Genomic DNA, 18,407 nt, shown 5'->3' with positions numbered 1-18,407 from the left:
GTGTTGTTATTATCTGAATGGCCATTTAACTCACTCTTGACTAGCATGTCTTTGATGTTTTTGTCTCAGCTGAGATTAGTGGAGAATCCTTAAAAATCCATGCTGTCTGTGCATCAACCTGAAGGATTCTGAAGTGTTTAAGTATAATATTAGCCACTTTTATTTGTAGGATGATAAGTCAGCACCAATGCAATTCATGACAACAGGAATTCTTCTTAACAGTAGATTTTTTATAAGCCAGTGTTTTCACTCTTTGAACATGTAAAACACAAGCAATGGCATCATCTATGACTTCCTTATGAAACCCAGTTTATACAATATTGACACATTTCCATAATTCTATGGAGGAAGTCTTCATTCTCACTCAGATGCACTTCAGTCTTAGTAGCTGTGAGTAAGGGATAGAGTTTGCAGGCCGTGGAATGTGAAGAATTGTATTGTAAGTAGGAATGAAAGTTCTTAGGTATATAATAGATGGTGGTAGAAATACTAAGGGTAGCGTCCCCGCATCCTGCTCTGCCTCTTCAACATGACAGAACATCGACTGCCGAAGGATGCCTGGGACGAAAGGTAAAAAGAAGAATGGGAAGAAAGGACGTAAAAATACTTTCACAGCCCTCGCAGGAAAACCCTCCATACTCTTGGGCACATTCCAGACTCCCACAACAGGGGAAAGTGCTGCAGGAGGATTTTTGGGGGGCCCTGAGTGTGGTCCAGGATTGTACTCTGTGAAGTCCTACAGACCTGAGACGGACTACTGGGACTGGTACGGTGACGACCAGTACCAGGAGTTTGACTCAGCAGGCTCCTATGTGGACTACCAGGAAGGCTATGCGGATCGTGGAGAGAGTAGGGAGTTTATTGACGTTAGTTTCCAGTTGGACTCGGAATTTCACAGTGTGGGAGATCTTGATGGAGGTGGAGGAAGTCTTCTATAAGGATCCTCCCTCTGCTATGGACACCGCGTCAGCAGACTCCAAGAGCGACGAGCCTTCGGCAACCAAGGCTCCACCCAAGGCTCCGCCCCGGGTGTTTTGCTCTGGAGCCAGTAAGCTGCCCTGTGTGAATCACAGAGAGGCAGCATCATCATCTCATCAGGACACTCCCTTACCTAAGGAACACAGCCCCAGAGCTTGTGCACTCATGCCTAAGCCTTGTAGAGGGAAGAGGGAGCATCACCAGTGCCCACCCCAGAGACAGGCAAAACAGCTGGTGCGCCTCCTGGCCAGTTTGCACCTAAGCTAGGAGAGCCACCACCGCCTGAACCATCAAGGGGCAGTCCCCCACAGGTCTGATGGACTTCAACCCAACCGATGAATGGGGGACAGACTGCAGTTCCTGCTGGCTTCCCTGGACTTTTTCACTTTCCATCGTGTAATTTTGTGCATTTACCGGTTCCTGTCACAGTACCTATCCATGTCACCCTTAGTGTACCAATCGCTTTGCCCGTTCCCATTAGTGTAACCATCCCTGTGTTTGTTGTTGTCTTTGTCCCGGTCTTCCTTCCCTCTGGCTCGTATGGGATCACTTGGTCCTCCTGCCTCACCATTTGGTATAGGTTTCATGGCCATGGCCCAATAGGCTGGTGCGCTGGGATTCGCACCATTGGGGAGGGGCTCTGTCACAATACGGCCCCTCCCCCTGAAAGATCTTCGTGTGTGTGTGTGTGTGTGTGTGTTTTTGCATGGTCATGCCCTCACATGTTTCTCACCTGATCCTTATTTTGTGTCATTATCGTGCCCCTATTGTCTCTTGTCTTGTCATGGATGTTGTCGATGTTTAACCCCGATAGCCTGTGAGCTACGTCTTCTGTGCTGTATTTGCTAGTAAACGTATGTCTCTATTTTACTCAACTCGCCCCCGCATCCTGCCCTGCCTCTTCAACGTGACACAGAGCTGGCTGGAACCTGGAGAAGGAAGAAATGAACAGTTGGAGGTTTTCAAATATGCATGTAGCAAAACCAAAAATGTCATTAGTGTATCTCAGAAATACTAAGGGTATGGGTTCAGGTAGAGGCACCTGTATCCTTTCATATCAAGTCAAACTGATGACTCAGACAGCTCCAGGCTTGTTATATATAGCCCTCTGCACCTTAGCAAGCTCTCCACTAGGGACTGTGAGTGGCTGCAACCTATGGGAAAACAGGGGAGTCTCAGTTACAGTGCTGGCAATGGCAACATGGATATCTGAAGGCACTACGCAGTTACTCTATACAGTCAACCCCACAATTATTGGCACACCATATTAATGAGGAGTAAAATGGTTCACCTTTTGATGAATTAGCTTAATCTCACACTGAAAAAAAGGGAAAAATCCAAACTTTAATTTAAGTTTATTTTGAAAAAATAATCCCTGATCAAGAAATAATTATTTTTAACAAACTATATGTGACATAAACAAAACCACATGTGGCAATGAAAAAGCCATGGTTTTGTCATTGCAAGGATTTCTTTATCTGAATGGTTGCCTTCAAACAAGTGACATTGTTTATCAGATATAGACAGCATGAGTTAACACATACATACTATATGATGCTATTTGTGTCATCTTTTTGCTCAAATATATTTGACTCCAGACCTTAACAGCAATATCTGATTCGGGATTTTGTAATCAGTAGTAGTTAATTGATGTCATAGAACATAGGTATTGAATTCACAACTGCCAAGGTCCAGGGACTACAGATTTCCCAATTGGTTACATTAACTAATCAATAACAAACAGTGATTAAAACATCCAGGACTGTACATGCGTTTTGAGTTCAGAAGGATATGGCTCTGCATTTGCTTAGTGTCTGATGAAAGGACCATTCTTGGCTGGATATTTTTGGGTGGTGGACCACCAGAGCTGAAAAGCATGCAGAATCAAATTCCGGATTAAATTAGCAGTTGACTGGGTGATACTGAAACCATGGTAGGATTCTTACCTTTTGTATTTGAACTTATACACCACTACACAATTACTTTTAACCCAACAATGGCAGTGCTTTATAATTAGGCTGTGCTTGATACCCTTGCACCAGCTCAAAACCTACCAATTCAGTGTGAGTTCTGTACTGAGAATAAATCACCACTCAAACAGAGGGTAGAAGGAAAACTGGGCAACATTATGAATTAAGAATTATGAGCTGTTTTTTACTTTTTATAATTAATATCAATAGCTTTTGTGGTTTGATCAAATTAAAACCATTTTTAAGATAAGCTTCTTGGGCTTCTGAAATATGACTTCTTTGCAGTGAGGATTTCGCCTTTACTAAATTTGCCTCATTAGCCTTATTTTTGCAGATATCAGCACATAGAATATAGTTGTATCTAAATGGAAGCATTTTGGCTTGTGACTGTTTTAGAATTTTGAAAACATGGCCCAAATATTATGGCAACAGTTTTACTGTTTGTTCTACAGCAGGGCAACATTATGTGTGTGGACAAATGAATATGGTATAAAAACAGATAGATGAGGAAGTGAGATATACATACAAAATGTCCACATGTTTAGTCATTCCACCCAAACAGTAAGTGCCTTTTTGTCACAGGGTTAAATTAGGCTGCTGAACAGATGTTTCTGATCATTTGGACTGAATTGTATTGAATTTTACTCATGAATTTTACTTATTCATAGTCTCATATAGCATTAGGAGCTTTCTTAAAATGGGACATGCAACATGGCTGAAGCAGGTTGGAGCAGATCTATTTCTCTAGGGCCATATCAGCTATGCAAGATCTGTTTCTCCAGGGCTGTATCAACCACTCCAGATCTGTTTGTCAAGTGCCGAATCAACTACTCCAGATCTGTTTCTCTAATGACATATCAACTATGGCCATTTAAACAACTCCAGATATGTTTCTCTAAGGCCATATTAAGTACTTCAGATCTGTTTCTTTAGGGCCATATCAACTACTCAGAACTGTTTCTCTAAGACCATATTAAGTACTCCAGATCTGTTTCTCTAGGGCCATATCAACTACTCAGAACTGTTTCTCTAAAGCCATATTAAGTACTCCAGATCTGTTTCTCTAGGGCCATATCAACTACTCCAGAACTACTTTTTACTCCAGAGTAAAAAAGGTTCTAAGAGAAAAATAATAATTTAAAATCTCAGTTATCTTCTGAATTATGTTTTATACTACTATTAATGAAAACTATGGTCATTAAATGTCTTTCAAGTAAAATTCAATTATATGCACCAGGTAGGCCCTTAAAAAGCTAAAATAGCCCACAGTTTTAATAATAATAATATTTTAAATATTAAACTTTAAAATAATAAATTTAAAGTGTATCATTATGACTATTATGACAATATAGGATATAGGAAATTGTTACATCATACAAAGTGATACAAAGTACACTTTGATACATGGAACTACTACATAATGAAGCATTATAAAGGTATACCATCACCTGAAACCTTGAACTGATCTAGTTTACAGTTTGTTATATTATGATGTTGATGTTCTAAAGTTGTGGATTAGAGGCATGAACTTGGAAATACATAACTATAGTTTCATCCCACTGTACAGTATGTTCAGTGTGAAAGAATTTGTTTATAAAGGTATAACGTGTCTGACCAGATTTTATACCTTGAAGTGAAATTATTCATTAAAATGATCTTTTTAGCTATTCCAAAATTGCATTAGCCTAACAATACTCTGTTTTTTAAATGTCAAACTGTCATAGTCTAGGTGATGTAAATAAATAGGTAATCTAGAACCTCTTTCCCTAGTTTGGTATAAGATTCCAATTACACATAACCTGTGGTTTCTTCTTGACCTCATTAATGAGGATGTGCCATTTTCAGTTTTTATATAATGCTAATTTTAATTATGTTTCCAGTATACCCTTCAGTGGATAACTAAGACTCCACCCATGTGTTTTTCAATTGGCAGATTTTAGGGGCTCTCATAGACAAAGCTACAAGGTTGCTGCTGTTCTATCTTTAGAAAGACTATCAGAATTCTCTGGGCCTGGATGGACAGGACAAGTGTGGTTAGAAGGATGAGAGAGGGAGGGCCTATTCAGCATTCCCGAGAGAGAGAGAGAGAGAGAGAGAGAGAGAGAGAGAGAGAGAGAGAGAGAGAGAGAGAGAGAGAGAGAGAGAGAGTGAGAGAGAGAGGAGGAGAGAGAGAGAGAGGGAGAGAGATTTACATGCAGTCATGTAAATCCTTCAGTCTCCTATCTGACCCTCTCTCTCCAACTCTCTTAGACTAATATTGCATGGCATGGGTATCTGTATGCACCTCCCAGAACTGGCAGGAGTGCAATACGCAGGCAAGCAGGGCCACTGAAGAGGGCTAAGAAGCTAGGAATGGGACTAGCTGACTGAGGCTTACCAGGGCCAGCCACAAAAACACAGGCACACAGTCAGTCCAGTCACTACAATGGTCACAGAGGAGGTAGTGGTCACCCTGTCGGGTGGAGCGCCGTGGGGTTTCAGACTGCAGGGGGGTGCGGAGCACCAGAGACCCCTTCAAGTGGCCAAGGTAAGACTGCTTGGCTTGGGCTGCTTGTGGGTGGGAGGCCATTCAGTCTTGCTTAGTCACATGTCATTAGTGGTAAAAATTTCTATTTCATATAGATTCTGTGTAGATTTCTTTCTTTTTTTGTAGATCTTGTTTTATTTTTTAGTATGTGTGTTATGGTCATGATGCCATAATCCTCTGGCAAAGGCCACACAATTTGATCACTAACAGACATGACAAGACCAGGAAACACCGAACCATCAATATTATATATGGGGTTGTGATTTTACTTTAATCCTCAAAGGTCATAGTGTGTGATCTCCTGCTGCTGAGATGATAAGTCTGTTCCGCATGTGACAGCGAAGAATGTGTTAAAGACATGCAAAGCTGCTGCAGCACAGTGTGGAGTTACTGAGGCCAATGTTTAGTGGTGCTTCACTTTTAGTATAGTTAAGTATGTGCGAAAGTCAGTGAATGTCTACATGTCTTCACAAAGTTATTGAAGCAATTCTTATAATTCCTTTTTTCAGTATACGTTTTATTTTCACACAAAAATCTAATGAAATATATATATATTTCATTATATATATATATATATATATATATATATATATATATATATATATATATATGGTTTTTTTGGGGTTTTTTTTTTTTAAGATATGTATCTCTCTATTAAAATGCAGAGAAAATCAGATGGACTTTAGATACACTAATATAAAATGATATAGACTTGTTGTGATGATTGCGGCACGGAAGAATCGAAAGGTGGGGTTGCAGCAAATTGCTCTTTATTCTCCATCAGTGTCTGCCAATGCTAACAACTAACCAATAGTCATACAGTAAGTCTCTCTGAGGGGCGCAATGATTAGATGAGACTGGTGTCATGGATCTTCTAATGTTCTTATGTGATCTGTGGATTTAAATAAGCAGACACTGATTACAAACAGGTGATTTCCTTCAATACTCCGGTGATTGTGAATGGGGCAGGTAAGGAGTGTGATCCCTAGGAGGAGCAGGCGTGTCCCTCCTGCTATCCGGCCGACCAACCGTGACACTTGTGATATACAGTGAAGGGATCTTACATAATTATAAATATTCATTCATTCTCTTTTTTATCTTCCATTATTTTAGTGCACCCTATATTATACCAGATTTACAGTATATCTATTTCTGTCTATTATAGGTTGCCTTTGGATATTTTTGATGAATTCTTAAGTTAAAGTCTGAAATGTCTCATTCACTGGCTTTACTGATAAACCTAGCAGGCTCTTCATGGCATAACTTCACTCATCACATTGTCTGCATTTCCTTTGGCTTCTGATGGAATCCAAATCTTTTCAAGTATCACTTTTTCTGATGCCTATCTAAATGTGGATGTTATCTTAGGTCTGACTAGAATTACAAGCTCAGACTTATATTTACCCATATGCTGTGCCACATTTCCTAAGTGATGACTGTGTGCAATGCATTTTCCCTGATCTAAGGGCTATTTTAGAGTGATGAGCCATGGCTTGGTACAGTCTAGTCTAGATTGAGTGCTCATAAGTGGTAGATTATCCTACTCTTGAGCTCCAAGTCTTGTAAGGCAATGACAAATATAAAATAAAATGTTATTTTAAAGAAGAATTTATTTTTTCATTGTTTTTACAAGGTCCAGCAATACCCCTTTGCCCAGCTCCTCCATTAAAGCCAAGGTCACCTCTGGAAACTTCTATCTGCCTTTCCATTTGTGGCATGGCTTTGTTTCCACTGCCCGATCTGATCCTCCAGCCAGTCTGATTGCCCCTTTTAACGCCGGCATGCAGAACGACCTCAGTAACACTTACTCAGCCAACAACATTCAGACAGTGTTCTGGCAGTGTTTCAAAAGTACTTTGATGATCTTCTCACTGTTCACTACTAATACGGTTTGGACATGTTCATGTACCTGTCATATACACCGTCCCTGCCTCACATGTGCTTAATGATTTTATGTTCTTTTCCATTTCATTGCTTTGCTACTTGTCCTCCACTCAAGCACAAGCTCTTGTACACGTTCATCCAGGACCTGCTGTAGCTCACTGACAGCTGTCCCCTGACAAAAGCTGAGGTCCTTATTTAGGCTGGAAGGGGAACACATGGTACATTCACAGAATGCCCTTCATGGCCTGGACAGAAGGGCAGTGGCTGCTCTGGCACCAGCCATGTGTGCTGCCTGACCTGTCCACATTCTCTGTCCATTTTATACTTAAAAGCAGGCCAAAGTGTATTAGAATTAGGCTTTCATGTTTTGTTTTGTTTTTCACTCCTGTTAGACATGTGTTAGACATGTTTGATGATGGTGGTAGAGATTCTGATAAATGCCTCTCAGATTGAGGCTGTTCAGTGGTGCATTCTGGGAAGAGCAAGTTAATATAGTAGTGTTATATTTCTGGTTGCAAGGTGATGGTGGATGGAACAGTTATTTAGAGGATCGTGATTAAAACAAATTTGATAATGATTTGATAAAATGGCTCTAGAACATGAGCAAATTTGGATGACAAACTTCTATAAATACTTCCTTCTAACCTTAGGTACAGAAAAGAGCTTTAATTTACCAGATTGTTGAATGTAGTTTACAGCTCTGTTTTGTAAAAGGAAAACTCCTATAATGGAAGGTGAGAGCTAGAACATAAAGACGGACATACAACCATCCTGTCAATACTGGCATGCTCTGGAAAGTAAGTGCCAATCTGTCAAAAACAAATAATAACTATAATAAATCTTTACAAAATAGTTGCTATCTTCAGGCAAACATTTAGATGTAGAGTCATCCATATCAACCTGTACAAACCTCTTTTTTGAATTCTGGAGGTAGTTTATTAATTTGTTTACAGGTAGCAAGGGTGAATAAACCTTAGCTTTTTGTGTATCCACGTTAAAGCTTGACTTATTTGTCAATGATTGGTACAATAATAGCTATAGCATAGAAAACAACTGAGCAATAAACAGTAGTAAAAACAATTTGACATTTCTATGTATAGATAGTAGTTAAATAAAAATACATTTTTTATTTACCTTACACTGAACTCTTATACAGAACTCTTAAGATGATGTAATTAGACTCAGTAAAGTTTGTCAGTTTAAGATTATTTATGTTGACTGTCTCCCTCTGCTGATGCAGGTGAGGAAGCGCAGTAAGGCATGCCGAGGAGGTCTTCGGGAGGAAGATGAACTAGTTTCAGTCAATGACATTTCCTGCAGAGAACTGTCTCATGCTGAGGCAATGAATCTCATTGACAGTGGCCAGGGAACCCTTCAGCTGCAGATTAAAAGATTAGGGTGAGTCCCCATCAACAAGGCAAGCACTTCATTTATAATAATGGCTGCCGTTCTTTGATTGTTTACCTGATTCCAACATTTAACCTGAAGTTTTAAGCTCTTCTGTTTGGTATGATTTTTATTATTGGATATTATTTTCTCTTGCTCTGTTCAGGTCCGTGGCAGGGTTTCAGTCAGTAGTGCTGCCAGACCGTGCCCCCTCCCCTCGCATTGATAAAGAGTACAGGGCAGCAATGAGAGCCCTGTCACCCCCATCTGCCTCCAAACCTCCATGTGTCCTCAGAGGGGGGGTGATGTCTCCCTCCAGTGGCCCTGAGCTCCTGAGGTCGCCCCCGGACAGCGAGGCGTACTACGGCGAAACCGACAGTGACGCAGACGTGGTGGCTCAAGAGAGACAACGCAGGCAGAAGCGCCGCAGCCCCAGTGGCTCGCCCGCCAAGGGCCCCGGGCGAGGCTCACCCCGCCACGAGGACAACTCCGAGATGAGTGGCTACGAAAGCGCACCTGATGCCTATGTGTACACTCAGAGTCAGAGCTGGGCTGTTCCTAATGGCACACTGGAAGACAAGGGGCCACAGCACCAGGGCTTGCCTGGAGTGGCCCGTAGAGAGGTGGTCTACCAGCCCAGCCATGGGGGGTGGTCCTCTCAGGCTGAGAACTCCTCTGAGAACTCGGACCAAAGCCCAACAGGTGCTGCAGAGGTGGACAGTGGTTTCCAAGAGCCTCCCACAGTGCCCCCACCGCTGGTGTCCCCAGAGCGGGCCAAAGAGGCCCTCATGCTAGCCTCTCACAGACAGCTGGTGCCCATGGTGGGGCCTGTGGATAACCCTGTGGATGAAGAGCTCACTGTCACGTACATGGATAAGGCCAAGCAAGCTAGTGAGTATACATGCACACACACAGACGCACACACACACACACACATACAAGGAACATTGCTGTGCCACAAATTCTATTGAGATTAATGGTTGTATCAAGTAATGCACTCTCTATCTGAATTACATGTCTGTCTTAGCTCTACCATTCCATTCTGAGTACAGCAATGATAGCCGCTTTTTTTTTTGCTCCGGGCCCTTTTCGGGGTCCGGGCTCATACACTATTATTGGACTTGGGCAGTTTGAATGTTGGCTCCAAGAGAGCAGTTATTAAAAGGCTAGTCCACTGAGCCAGGAGGGGCCCCCAATCAAGATCTGATGGTATTCAGACATACTTCAGACCATGAAGTGATGAACATCATACCATAATACTCTGACACATTTACATTCATTCATGCAATGCTGTCACCTATTAACATAATTATGAGTGGAGGTGAAATACTTTGTCAGAGAAAGTCAAATAAAATCAGAACCTCCTTTTCATGGAACTGAAACATTCTGAATATCGGTACTAGCTGGTCACTTAGTGACCCCTCCTAACAGGGCTAGTTATATATATATATGCCATAAACACAAATTATACGGATGCTTCCACAACTTCTACTTGGGATCAAGTCAAGTCACCATTATTTCTATAATGCATATAAAATACAAGTGTCAGCCAAAATGTTGCACAATAATATCAAATAAAAATAAACCACTATTAAAACAACACAACACATCCAACTGAAACAACATGCGCACAATATAAACAATGCAATGAAAACTTGGCAGTAAAGCTATGATGGAAGGACAGAACAAACCTGGACAAAAAGATTACAAGGATGAAAATATTGTGGACATGATAGCTTTGGACAGTTTTGTGCTGTGGTTTTGTAAGTGGAGTTGGTTGGTCATGAGCTTATATGAGGAATGGGGGTTCCTCATGGCCCTGATGAAAAGGCTTCATGGGAGAGAGGCCATCGGGTGAGAGGGAAGGGAGCGAGGAAGAGCTCAGGGCTATATTTTCCACCTGACTCACTCCCATAACACCAGTGTGTCTGCTGCATGTCTGGAAAGGCATGTCCAGCTGCTGTTCGCTGTCACTTCTGCATGTATTAGGGGACTTGCCAGCGCTTACATTCATTTTGTTTTTCATCTCTTATTGATCTACTGAGCCATCTGCTTGTTTCTGGCCAGAAGAATTTTATGTACTCCTTTCCTTGTTGGGATATATGAGGTACACTCAGATCAGAACCTCGTTTTCATGGAACTGAAACATTGTGTGTATCTGTACTAATCAACATTAAAAAAATAACAACAACATTATCAAACAATAATAAAATCACCAAATTCTTATTTCCTATTTCATGATCTAAAAACTGCATCTATATCTATTGCTAAGACAAAAAAATAAAAAATAAAAATAGGGCTGAAGTTTATTCAATGTTTTACATTATGCAGTGCAGATAGGCTATAGTGCACATAGCATATCTAGCTAGTATTTTAGGCTCTGCCTTTGAAGGGTTTGAATTGGTGTCCTCTCAGCTGATGGTAGAGTAACCACTTGCTTAAGGGAACCCTTTGGTAGCTCATTTGGTAGCATATAACTCCATTCCTGTTTACAGAGTAATGCAGTCCACATGTGGAAGCTCTTGTATAGCTGTGTTCTATTGAAAGATGATACTTTAGTGCGAGGGAGCATTCTAACTGCCGCCCTTTGCCCTCACAGTTAGTAGGACATAATAAGACAATACACATTCACTTGCTCAGTAGTGGTAAAAAAAAAAAAAATCTATCCTGCCTATGATGCAGTCTAGGAAGGGAATCTGCCTGACAATGTGTTTCACTCTCACAAAAGAAGATATGGACTGCAGCTTAAGTTTATTATGGTAACTATAAAACTTATCTATCAAACTATATTAGTGAAATATAGCTCCAAAAGTGATAATACAGTTCTAAATGATTTGACCTGTTGATTTCAGACTAAAGAATTTGAGGTGAAATATACAGCAAACAATTTAGCGATTTAGGGGCTGAAGAAAAATAGACTGGTTTCATTTGATTTCAAAGACAACACCCTTCTCTTATTAACTGAGACTGATTTATAGAACTGAAGTCAGGGATGATGTTAAGATTGTACTGTTGACAGTTGATCACAACTGGTTGTGGCCATGTACTGTGAGGTGTCAACACAGACATCTTAATGTGACAGTTACAGTAAGAAGTGCCAATGGTCATAACGAGTAGTTTCTTAACAGCGACCCTTGGGAGTCCCTGTGGATCCCAACAATGCTTTAAGCCCAGGGGCTCTTACCAAGCAGTCCCAACAGACAGGGAGTGGTGAGCCCAAACAGGTGGGCCATGTTCGTCAGTGCTGCTCACTGACTGGAAATAGTTTGAATGACATAATGGGGTTCCTTTCAGCCTGAAGTAAGGTCCTGTGGTTAGACAAAAGGTATTTAAAAGGTCTTGCAGCAGGTCGTGGACCGAAGGATCCAGGATGGGATGTGGATTGCTGGCTCCTCTCCACTTGCATGTGAGTGCATGTGTCCTTTTATTTAAATCTGATGGCGTGACGGTGGGAACAAACACACTTTTTCCTGCCCAACATGAAGAGCCTCACATTGCCTCCTGAGGCTGAGCACATAGAACCTGCTGCTTACGCAGGTAAAAGCTGAGAGCTTCTTTTCAACTTTGCATGACATGATGTGAATTAGCATTAAGAAGGTGTCTGATCTGTTAACGCTGGCATTTGGGGAAGACACAGTCCCTTAAAATAGAAATTGAAGCAAAGAGATCCAGACTGTGTTTGTGACAAGACTAGAAATATTGACATTGACTCTTTTGTAAGTATTCAGAGCTGGTTTGAGGTGCTGGGTTAAGGTTTGATCAGAGTAGAACTTTCTTATTAGTTGTTTTTGAATCTGGTTTTTCAGCATTGGATTAGACAAATTAATGAAGACAAGATAAGATTAACTCTATTGATCCCCTGAAGGAAATCCACTGCCGTCTATTTAAAGGTTTATCACTTAGAATAAATAAATCACACATTTTGGATTTGATTTATAATAGGTAGGGTGTTCGGAGGTTCAAAGTGCTAGATTTAAAATTGAGATTCATTTCTGTTTTTAGTTCACAGTGCTCTCCTTCAATTTTAGATGTGTGCATCACTCATGTAAAAGTGTAGGATTTTAATTGCATCTTGTTTCTTTCAGACATAGTAGTTTTGTTCTGTTTCTGGTCGTGTTTGTGGACTGCTCTCTTGTCTCTACAGAGGTCACTCTCCCCTGCTGTCAGAATGTGCTAGGCTATTTGTAGTGAGGGATGAGCTCATTGATTCATGATGGGTATATCTGTGCCAGACATGCTTTCAACCCCACTGCATTAGAGTGTCTTATTGCAGAACTTTTATTATTGTGAAAATGTTACATTCTTTGAAAAAGATCAAACAAGATCTAAAATATAAGCTTATATAGGTTAGGACCAGGACAAATAATAAATATACAATTTTCTGTCAGATATAGTGTTTTTGGTCTTTGGTCTATTTATACTGTAAATGCCTCTGAAATTACTGTTTTAAAATGCAGACTGCATTCTTAACAGTCAGGTCATTAAAATTTAGGTGAGCAATTAGCATTAATTAACTGTGTTGACAGTAACTCACACTAGGGATCCTACATTCCTTCTGTGTGATGTCTCACAAATGCCTGCAAGCTTATATGAAGATTTTAATATTCCTCTAATAGTGCTTACAGATACCTTCACAAATTCATGACAGAATCTATAAGGTCTTACCACTGAAATGAATATTCTTCTTGACCTGCTATCCAACCTCATTATACAATTGTGTTCATATATATTCGAGCTGTGCTCTCACTGCGGTATATGTTCTAACCATTTCCTTTCATCCTCAGAGCTGCACAGAGGCGATAGTGTGCAGGAGAGACAGGTGAAGGAGGCACGCTCCAAGTGCCGCACCATCGCTTCGCTCCTCACGGACGCGCCCAATCCTCACTCCAAAGGTGTGCTTATGTTCAAGAAGCGTCGGCAGCGTGCCAAGAAGTACACACTCACTTGTTTTGGCAGCGTGGACGGCGAGAGCTGCAGTAACACTGAAGGAGAGACCGAGGACGAGAGCCTCTTAGCTGGCAGCGAGTCGGAGCTAGACGACGGTCTCTGGGCTGCGCCCGACCCCACCTGGGACAGCGGCTACCTGGATGTCCTGGAGAGGCGGACGTCGGCCTGTGTAGTGTCAGACAGGGACGTGGAGGGCCGCCCAAGCCTGAGTGGCACCTCGGGGAAAGGGGCACAGCTCTTTGAGCAGCAGAGAAAGAAGGCTGAGAGACACACATCGACCCCGGTGACCCCAGTGACCCCTGTGACCCCAGTGACCCCAACACCCATGCCTCAGAAGCAGCAGCTTGATGCTGCAGTGATGTACACACCCATGACTCCAGTAACCCCATTCTCTTCTCTCAGTGCCAGCAAGGTGAATGGCGACCCTGTGGTTGTGAGCCGGACCAGTGTTGTGCTGGCTCCTCCTGGACATGCCCCTGGGCCGTCTGTGCCAGAAGCTATACCAGAGCAGTCAGACCCCTCCTCTAGCAGCTCCATCTACAACAGGACTGCCAGGCCTTTCACCCCTGGCTGCGTCAGCCACAGGGCTGCAACAGCTCCGGTGGTTTTCAGGCCAAGTGTTGCCAAGAAGGCCCCATTGCAGGCCCAGGCAGTGTCTGTGGCAACAGTGCCAGTTTCTTTCTCTCCTTCTGCCCCTGATGGGAAGAAAGCAATCTCTACTGCTTCCCTGTACATCCCCCCGAGACCAGCCACCTTCTGTGGTCAAACATCTGTCTTCTCTCCATCCTCCTCAGTGGCCTCTGCTCCTTTTTCCTCAGGTTTCTCCCCACAGAGCTCATCCACTTCTGCTCCTCTCTCTCCTATGGCTACTCCATCTTTTAACCTAGCCCCAGCCACACCTGCCCAGCCTTTCTCTTCTTCACCAGTGCAGATGATGCCCTTCAGCCCTCTGCCCACCATAGCTAGCAACCCATATCAACCTCCACCACCAACTCCTGTGTCACCACAGTCCTATATCTCCCCTTTCGGTGCTTCCCCTGCAACTCCCGCAGCTCCTCCCACAGCTCCTCCGCCCGTCCCTACTCCTGATCAAGTTCCTGCACAGGTCCCCCAGAGCCCAAATGTGCAGCCATCAGCAGCTCACAAAGTTTCCTTCTATCCATACATCTCCGTGGCGACCACTACACCAGGAACAGCAGTCATGGCCCAACAGTATCCGCTCTCCAATTCAAATGCAGAAATCTCTTCTCGAGAGCAGCGGATCTCTGTGCCGGCCACCCGCACAGGAATTCTGCAGGAGGCCCGTCGCCGCGGGGCTAAAAAGCCAATGTTCAGTAAACCCGAAGAGAAGAAGTCTGCATCCTACAACCCTGAGCTCCTGTCTCTAGTGCAGAATTTAGACGACAGGTCCCGCTCTGGGTTAGAGCTTGGATGTGAATCAGGTCCTGAGGAGGATTTGCTCAAGCTGGGTGCCGAGGCTTGCAACTTTATGCAAGGTCAGAGGACCAGGATGCCTCCACCTGTGGCTCCAAAGCCAACCCCATCCACTCCTGAGATCCCCCAGATGGGAGGGAAGGGGGCAGAACTGTTTGCACGTCGACAGAGTCGCATGGATCGTTATGTGGTAGACAAGCAGCCCAGATCTCCAGCACAGCCCCGTGAACCCTCACCAACACCCTCCCTCCCATGTCACTGGAAATATTCCCCCAATGTACGTGCCCCTCCCCCCATCAACTATAATCCACTGCTGTCCCCCTCCTGCCCCCCAGTGGCCCAGCGAGGCAGTAAGGTGAATGAGGCTGCAAGGAGTGGAACCAAGGCCATGCCTGGCCAACACAAGCAAGGCATTAAAGCACTGGACTTCATGAGCAGACAGCCTTACCAGCTCAACTCCTCCTTGTTCAGTTATGGGGGCGGAGTCCCGCAGACTGCTCCTACCTATCAGCAGCAAGAACACCAGCAGAGACAGCACCTGAATGGCATGGAGGCCGGCACCCTGAACCCACCGAGGCAGATCCCTGTCAAATCCCCCCGTGTGTATGAGATCAAACGCTTCTCCACTCCCACGCCAATGTCAGCGCCCACTTCCCTGTGCCCCACGGTTATTGTCCCGCGCTCAGCCACCACGCTAGCTGAGCCTCTGTGGTACTCAGACACCCACTCCCCTCCTCCCACCGCTCCGCGACCAGCTGCGCCCTTCTCACCCCCGCCTCCTGCTCCTTCAGCACCACTGCCTGCACTGCCCAAGCTCTCCACCACACCTATGCCTAATGCCAGTACCATCCTGCCTCCCGCCCCTGGGCACGCCTACACACCATTCCAGGCAGTCAAGCAGTTTAACAGTGCCCCAGAGCTGAGCCCCCTGTCTCCCATAGGTGTGCGCTCGGCTGTGGCTGGAAACAGCCAGAACCTGCGGGTGCCCAGACCGCGCTTCAGCACCTCCAATGTGGGGTTGCAGCCCAAGGTGTGGAGGCCTGGAACGATGCTCTACTGAAATACAGTCTGCCACCAAGAACCGGCATGAAAGAACACTGTGCATGTCACTGCTTCTAGCTGAAGCTTAGGTGTTACAGTGCATTTGTGAAACAGTTCTGTTGTAATGCAGACACAATATTTAAGGAGAAGTTCACACCTTTTTGCACATTTGAGCCTAAACACATAAAGAGCAATATCTAAGGCCCTTAGACAGTTTTTTTTAATGTCAATTGCTTGAATAATTTGTTTAAAACATATTAAAATAAAACCTACTGATCACCCCACACTCAATTGCAAAATCCATATTACCCACATTGTATACACACCTGATACAGACATTTCTCGAAATGTCCCTCATAATGACTTCATCAACATTCTTGGTCATGAAAAGGCTTTTGAGGCTAAAGCATCTAGTTATTTTAACTGCCTTTGCATGTTCAAATCATATAAATGTATTAATCTGCCAGAGCAATAGCTCGAAGTACTGTACCAATCTAAATATACTCAGTGCAACTGGAAAAAAACAAAGTTACCAAATAGCTTCATAATGCTTGTTAATGGCGATGCTTCCCTCAGAGATTATAGCTGTTTGTTTTTCCATGTTGTTTTTCTTTCTTTTTATTTTTGCTGGTTAATGCCTTTAAAAATTATGTTTTCAGGAAATTTATGTTGAATGTTCACTTAGTACACTTGGAGACAAATTTGTCTGATTATAATTTAGTTTTCAAAACTTTATTGACAAAAACAAACAAATCTTAAAGCTGCATGAGGTGAGTGGCTAAAAATTGTCCTATATGTATTTAGACTGGCTCAAATGTGAAAAAGGTAAACTTCCTTTTTAATAGGACTGAATGTAATAACAGCAATTATGTGATTTATTCACAAGTAATATATGCATTTTCTTATCAATACGGTCACTTCATTTACACACTTGTCACAAACATATTAATCTATCCAAACTACTGTCTGTGATTTTTCATAATAATGATAACCTTATGTAATCTGGCATGCTATTTTATGAACTGGGGTGATGAGGAACCACCATGGGCAAGATTTAAGTCATCAAAGGTAACAGAACACTAGACAAAAAAAAGACTTCCATGGCACTGAAAAGATCAAAGATCAAAGTGAGATAAAGATCAAAGATGATCTATGAAGAGGTGTAGCTCCTCACACTGTAGCTCCTCACACTGCTGGGAGTTATGGACTACCTTTGGCTGGTGTGAAACTCAAACACTCTGCAGGGTTTGTATACATGTGTCAAAGTTGTCACAAGAGGTTATAAAGAAGCTGATTTATTTGAAACTGTGAAGGACAATGAAGCACCGTGGTTTTGACAAAGTGAGAAGGGAAAGATGCTCAAAGGATTCAGAGGATATCCATGTGGAAAGAAACAAGACTGATCAATTTCGTCACTGGAGAGAGACATGATACCAAACCACAAGATGCAGCCCAAACCTGGAGGCCAAATTACACCTGTATGGGGACACATCGGTTTGGCTGCTTGACGCATATACTCGCCTCATTACCTTCTGCTCCAGTTAAGAGCCATGACTGGCGATTGCTCACAGCTCTGCTATCTGTTGTGGTTTGTACCGTATCTCCTGAGTTTTGAATGTTGGTTGTTGGAAGTTACACTAAGTGCTGTAACTATTTGATTACATTATGGTTTAAGAAATGGGACAGGCTAGAGGGATGGATGATCAGTAGCAATCCCTGTGGTTTAGTTATAGGACGCATAGGTGTTGTACACTGAGATGTTCATTTTCATGATTTATTATTAGGTTTGTTAAAATGTATTCTATGCATTTACGTAGATTTTTAGTTGTTTTATTGTTAGTTTATGTTTACATTATAATTGCATTAGTAGTTGTTAGTAAAAGTGTCTGTAGTAAAAGCCTTTCACTATGACTACGACTCATGAGAACACTATGATTAAGAAGCCAACATTTACAAAAGAAACTAAGAAGGATATTTAATGTTAGAGACACTGAAACTATAGCAATAAAAATAAAATTTTAAAATTGGGTTGCATCACTTTCTATTTCCTGCTTCTCCTTTGCTATTTTCAGGGTCCCATGTAAGTGCATCAAGCCACACAGTGCAACAATCTTGCAGTCACCTATTGTGGCACTTAGTTCAGTAATCTTACCGTCACACAGAGGGGCGCTGTTGCTTAGTTATAAGGCGAAGAAAATGTGCGTTAAGATAAGTTGACTAAGTTCTTGCGATCCACTTTA

At 42.7% G+C, this 18,407-nt stretch overlaps 1 protein-coding gene across 2 annotated transcripts; it reads left to right on the top strand.

Annotated features, from left to right (window-relative positions):
* The first annotated feature begins 5,121 nt into the window (after window positions 1-5,121).
* synpo2lb (synaptopodin 2-like b) lies at window positions 5,122-18,204 on the top strand. 2 transcript variants are annotated; one of them, XM_027002640.2, is made up of 4 exons: window positions 5,122-5,475; window positions 8,600-8,757; window positions 8,912-9,636; window positions 13,530-18,204. In XM_027002640.2, exons 1-4 carry the CDS (start codon window positions 5,374-5,376, stop codon window positions 16,184-16,186), a joined length of 3,642 nt encoding a protein of 1,213 aa, XP_026858441.2. In that variant the 5' UTR covers window positions 5,122-5,373; the 3' UTR covers window positions 16,187-18,204. The 2 variants fall into 2 exon arrangements, with proteins under 2 accessions (XP_026858441.2, XP_035389377.1); XM_035533484.1 differs by lacking the exon at window positions 5,122-5,475 and adding an exon at window positions 6,122-8,156.
* Window positions 18,205-18,407: the final 203 nt, after the last annotated feature.

This window comes from Electrophorus electricus, chromosome 14 (genome assembly GCF_013358815.1).
Source record: "Electrophorus electricus isolate fEleEle1 chromosome 14, fEleEle1.pri, whole genome shotgun sequence".
Classification (NCBI taxonomy): domain Eukaryota; kingdom Metazoa; phylum Chordata; class Actinopteri; order Gymnotiformes; family Gymnotidae; genus Electrophorus; species Electrophorus electricus.
This window is presented reverse-complemented; position numbering and strand designations above follow the sequence as displayed.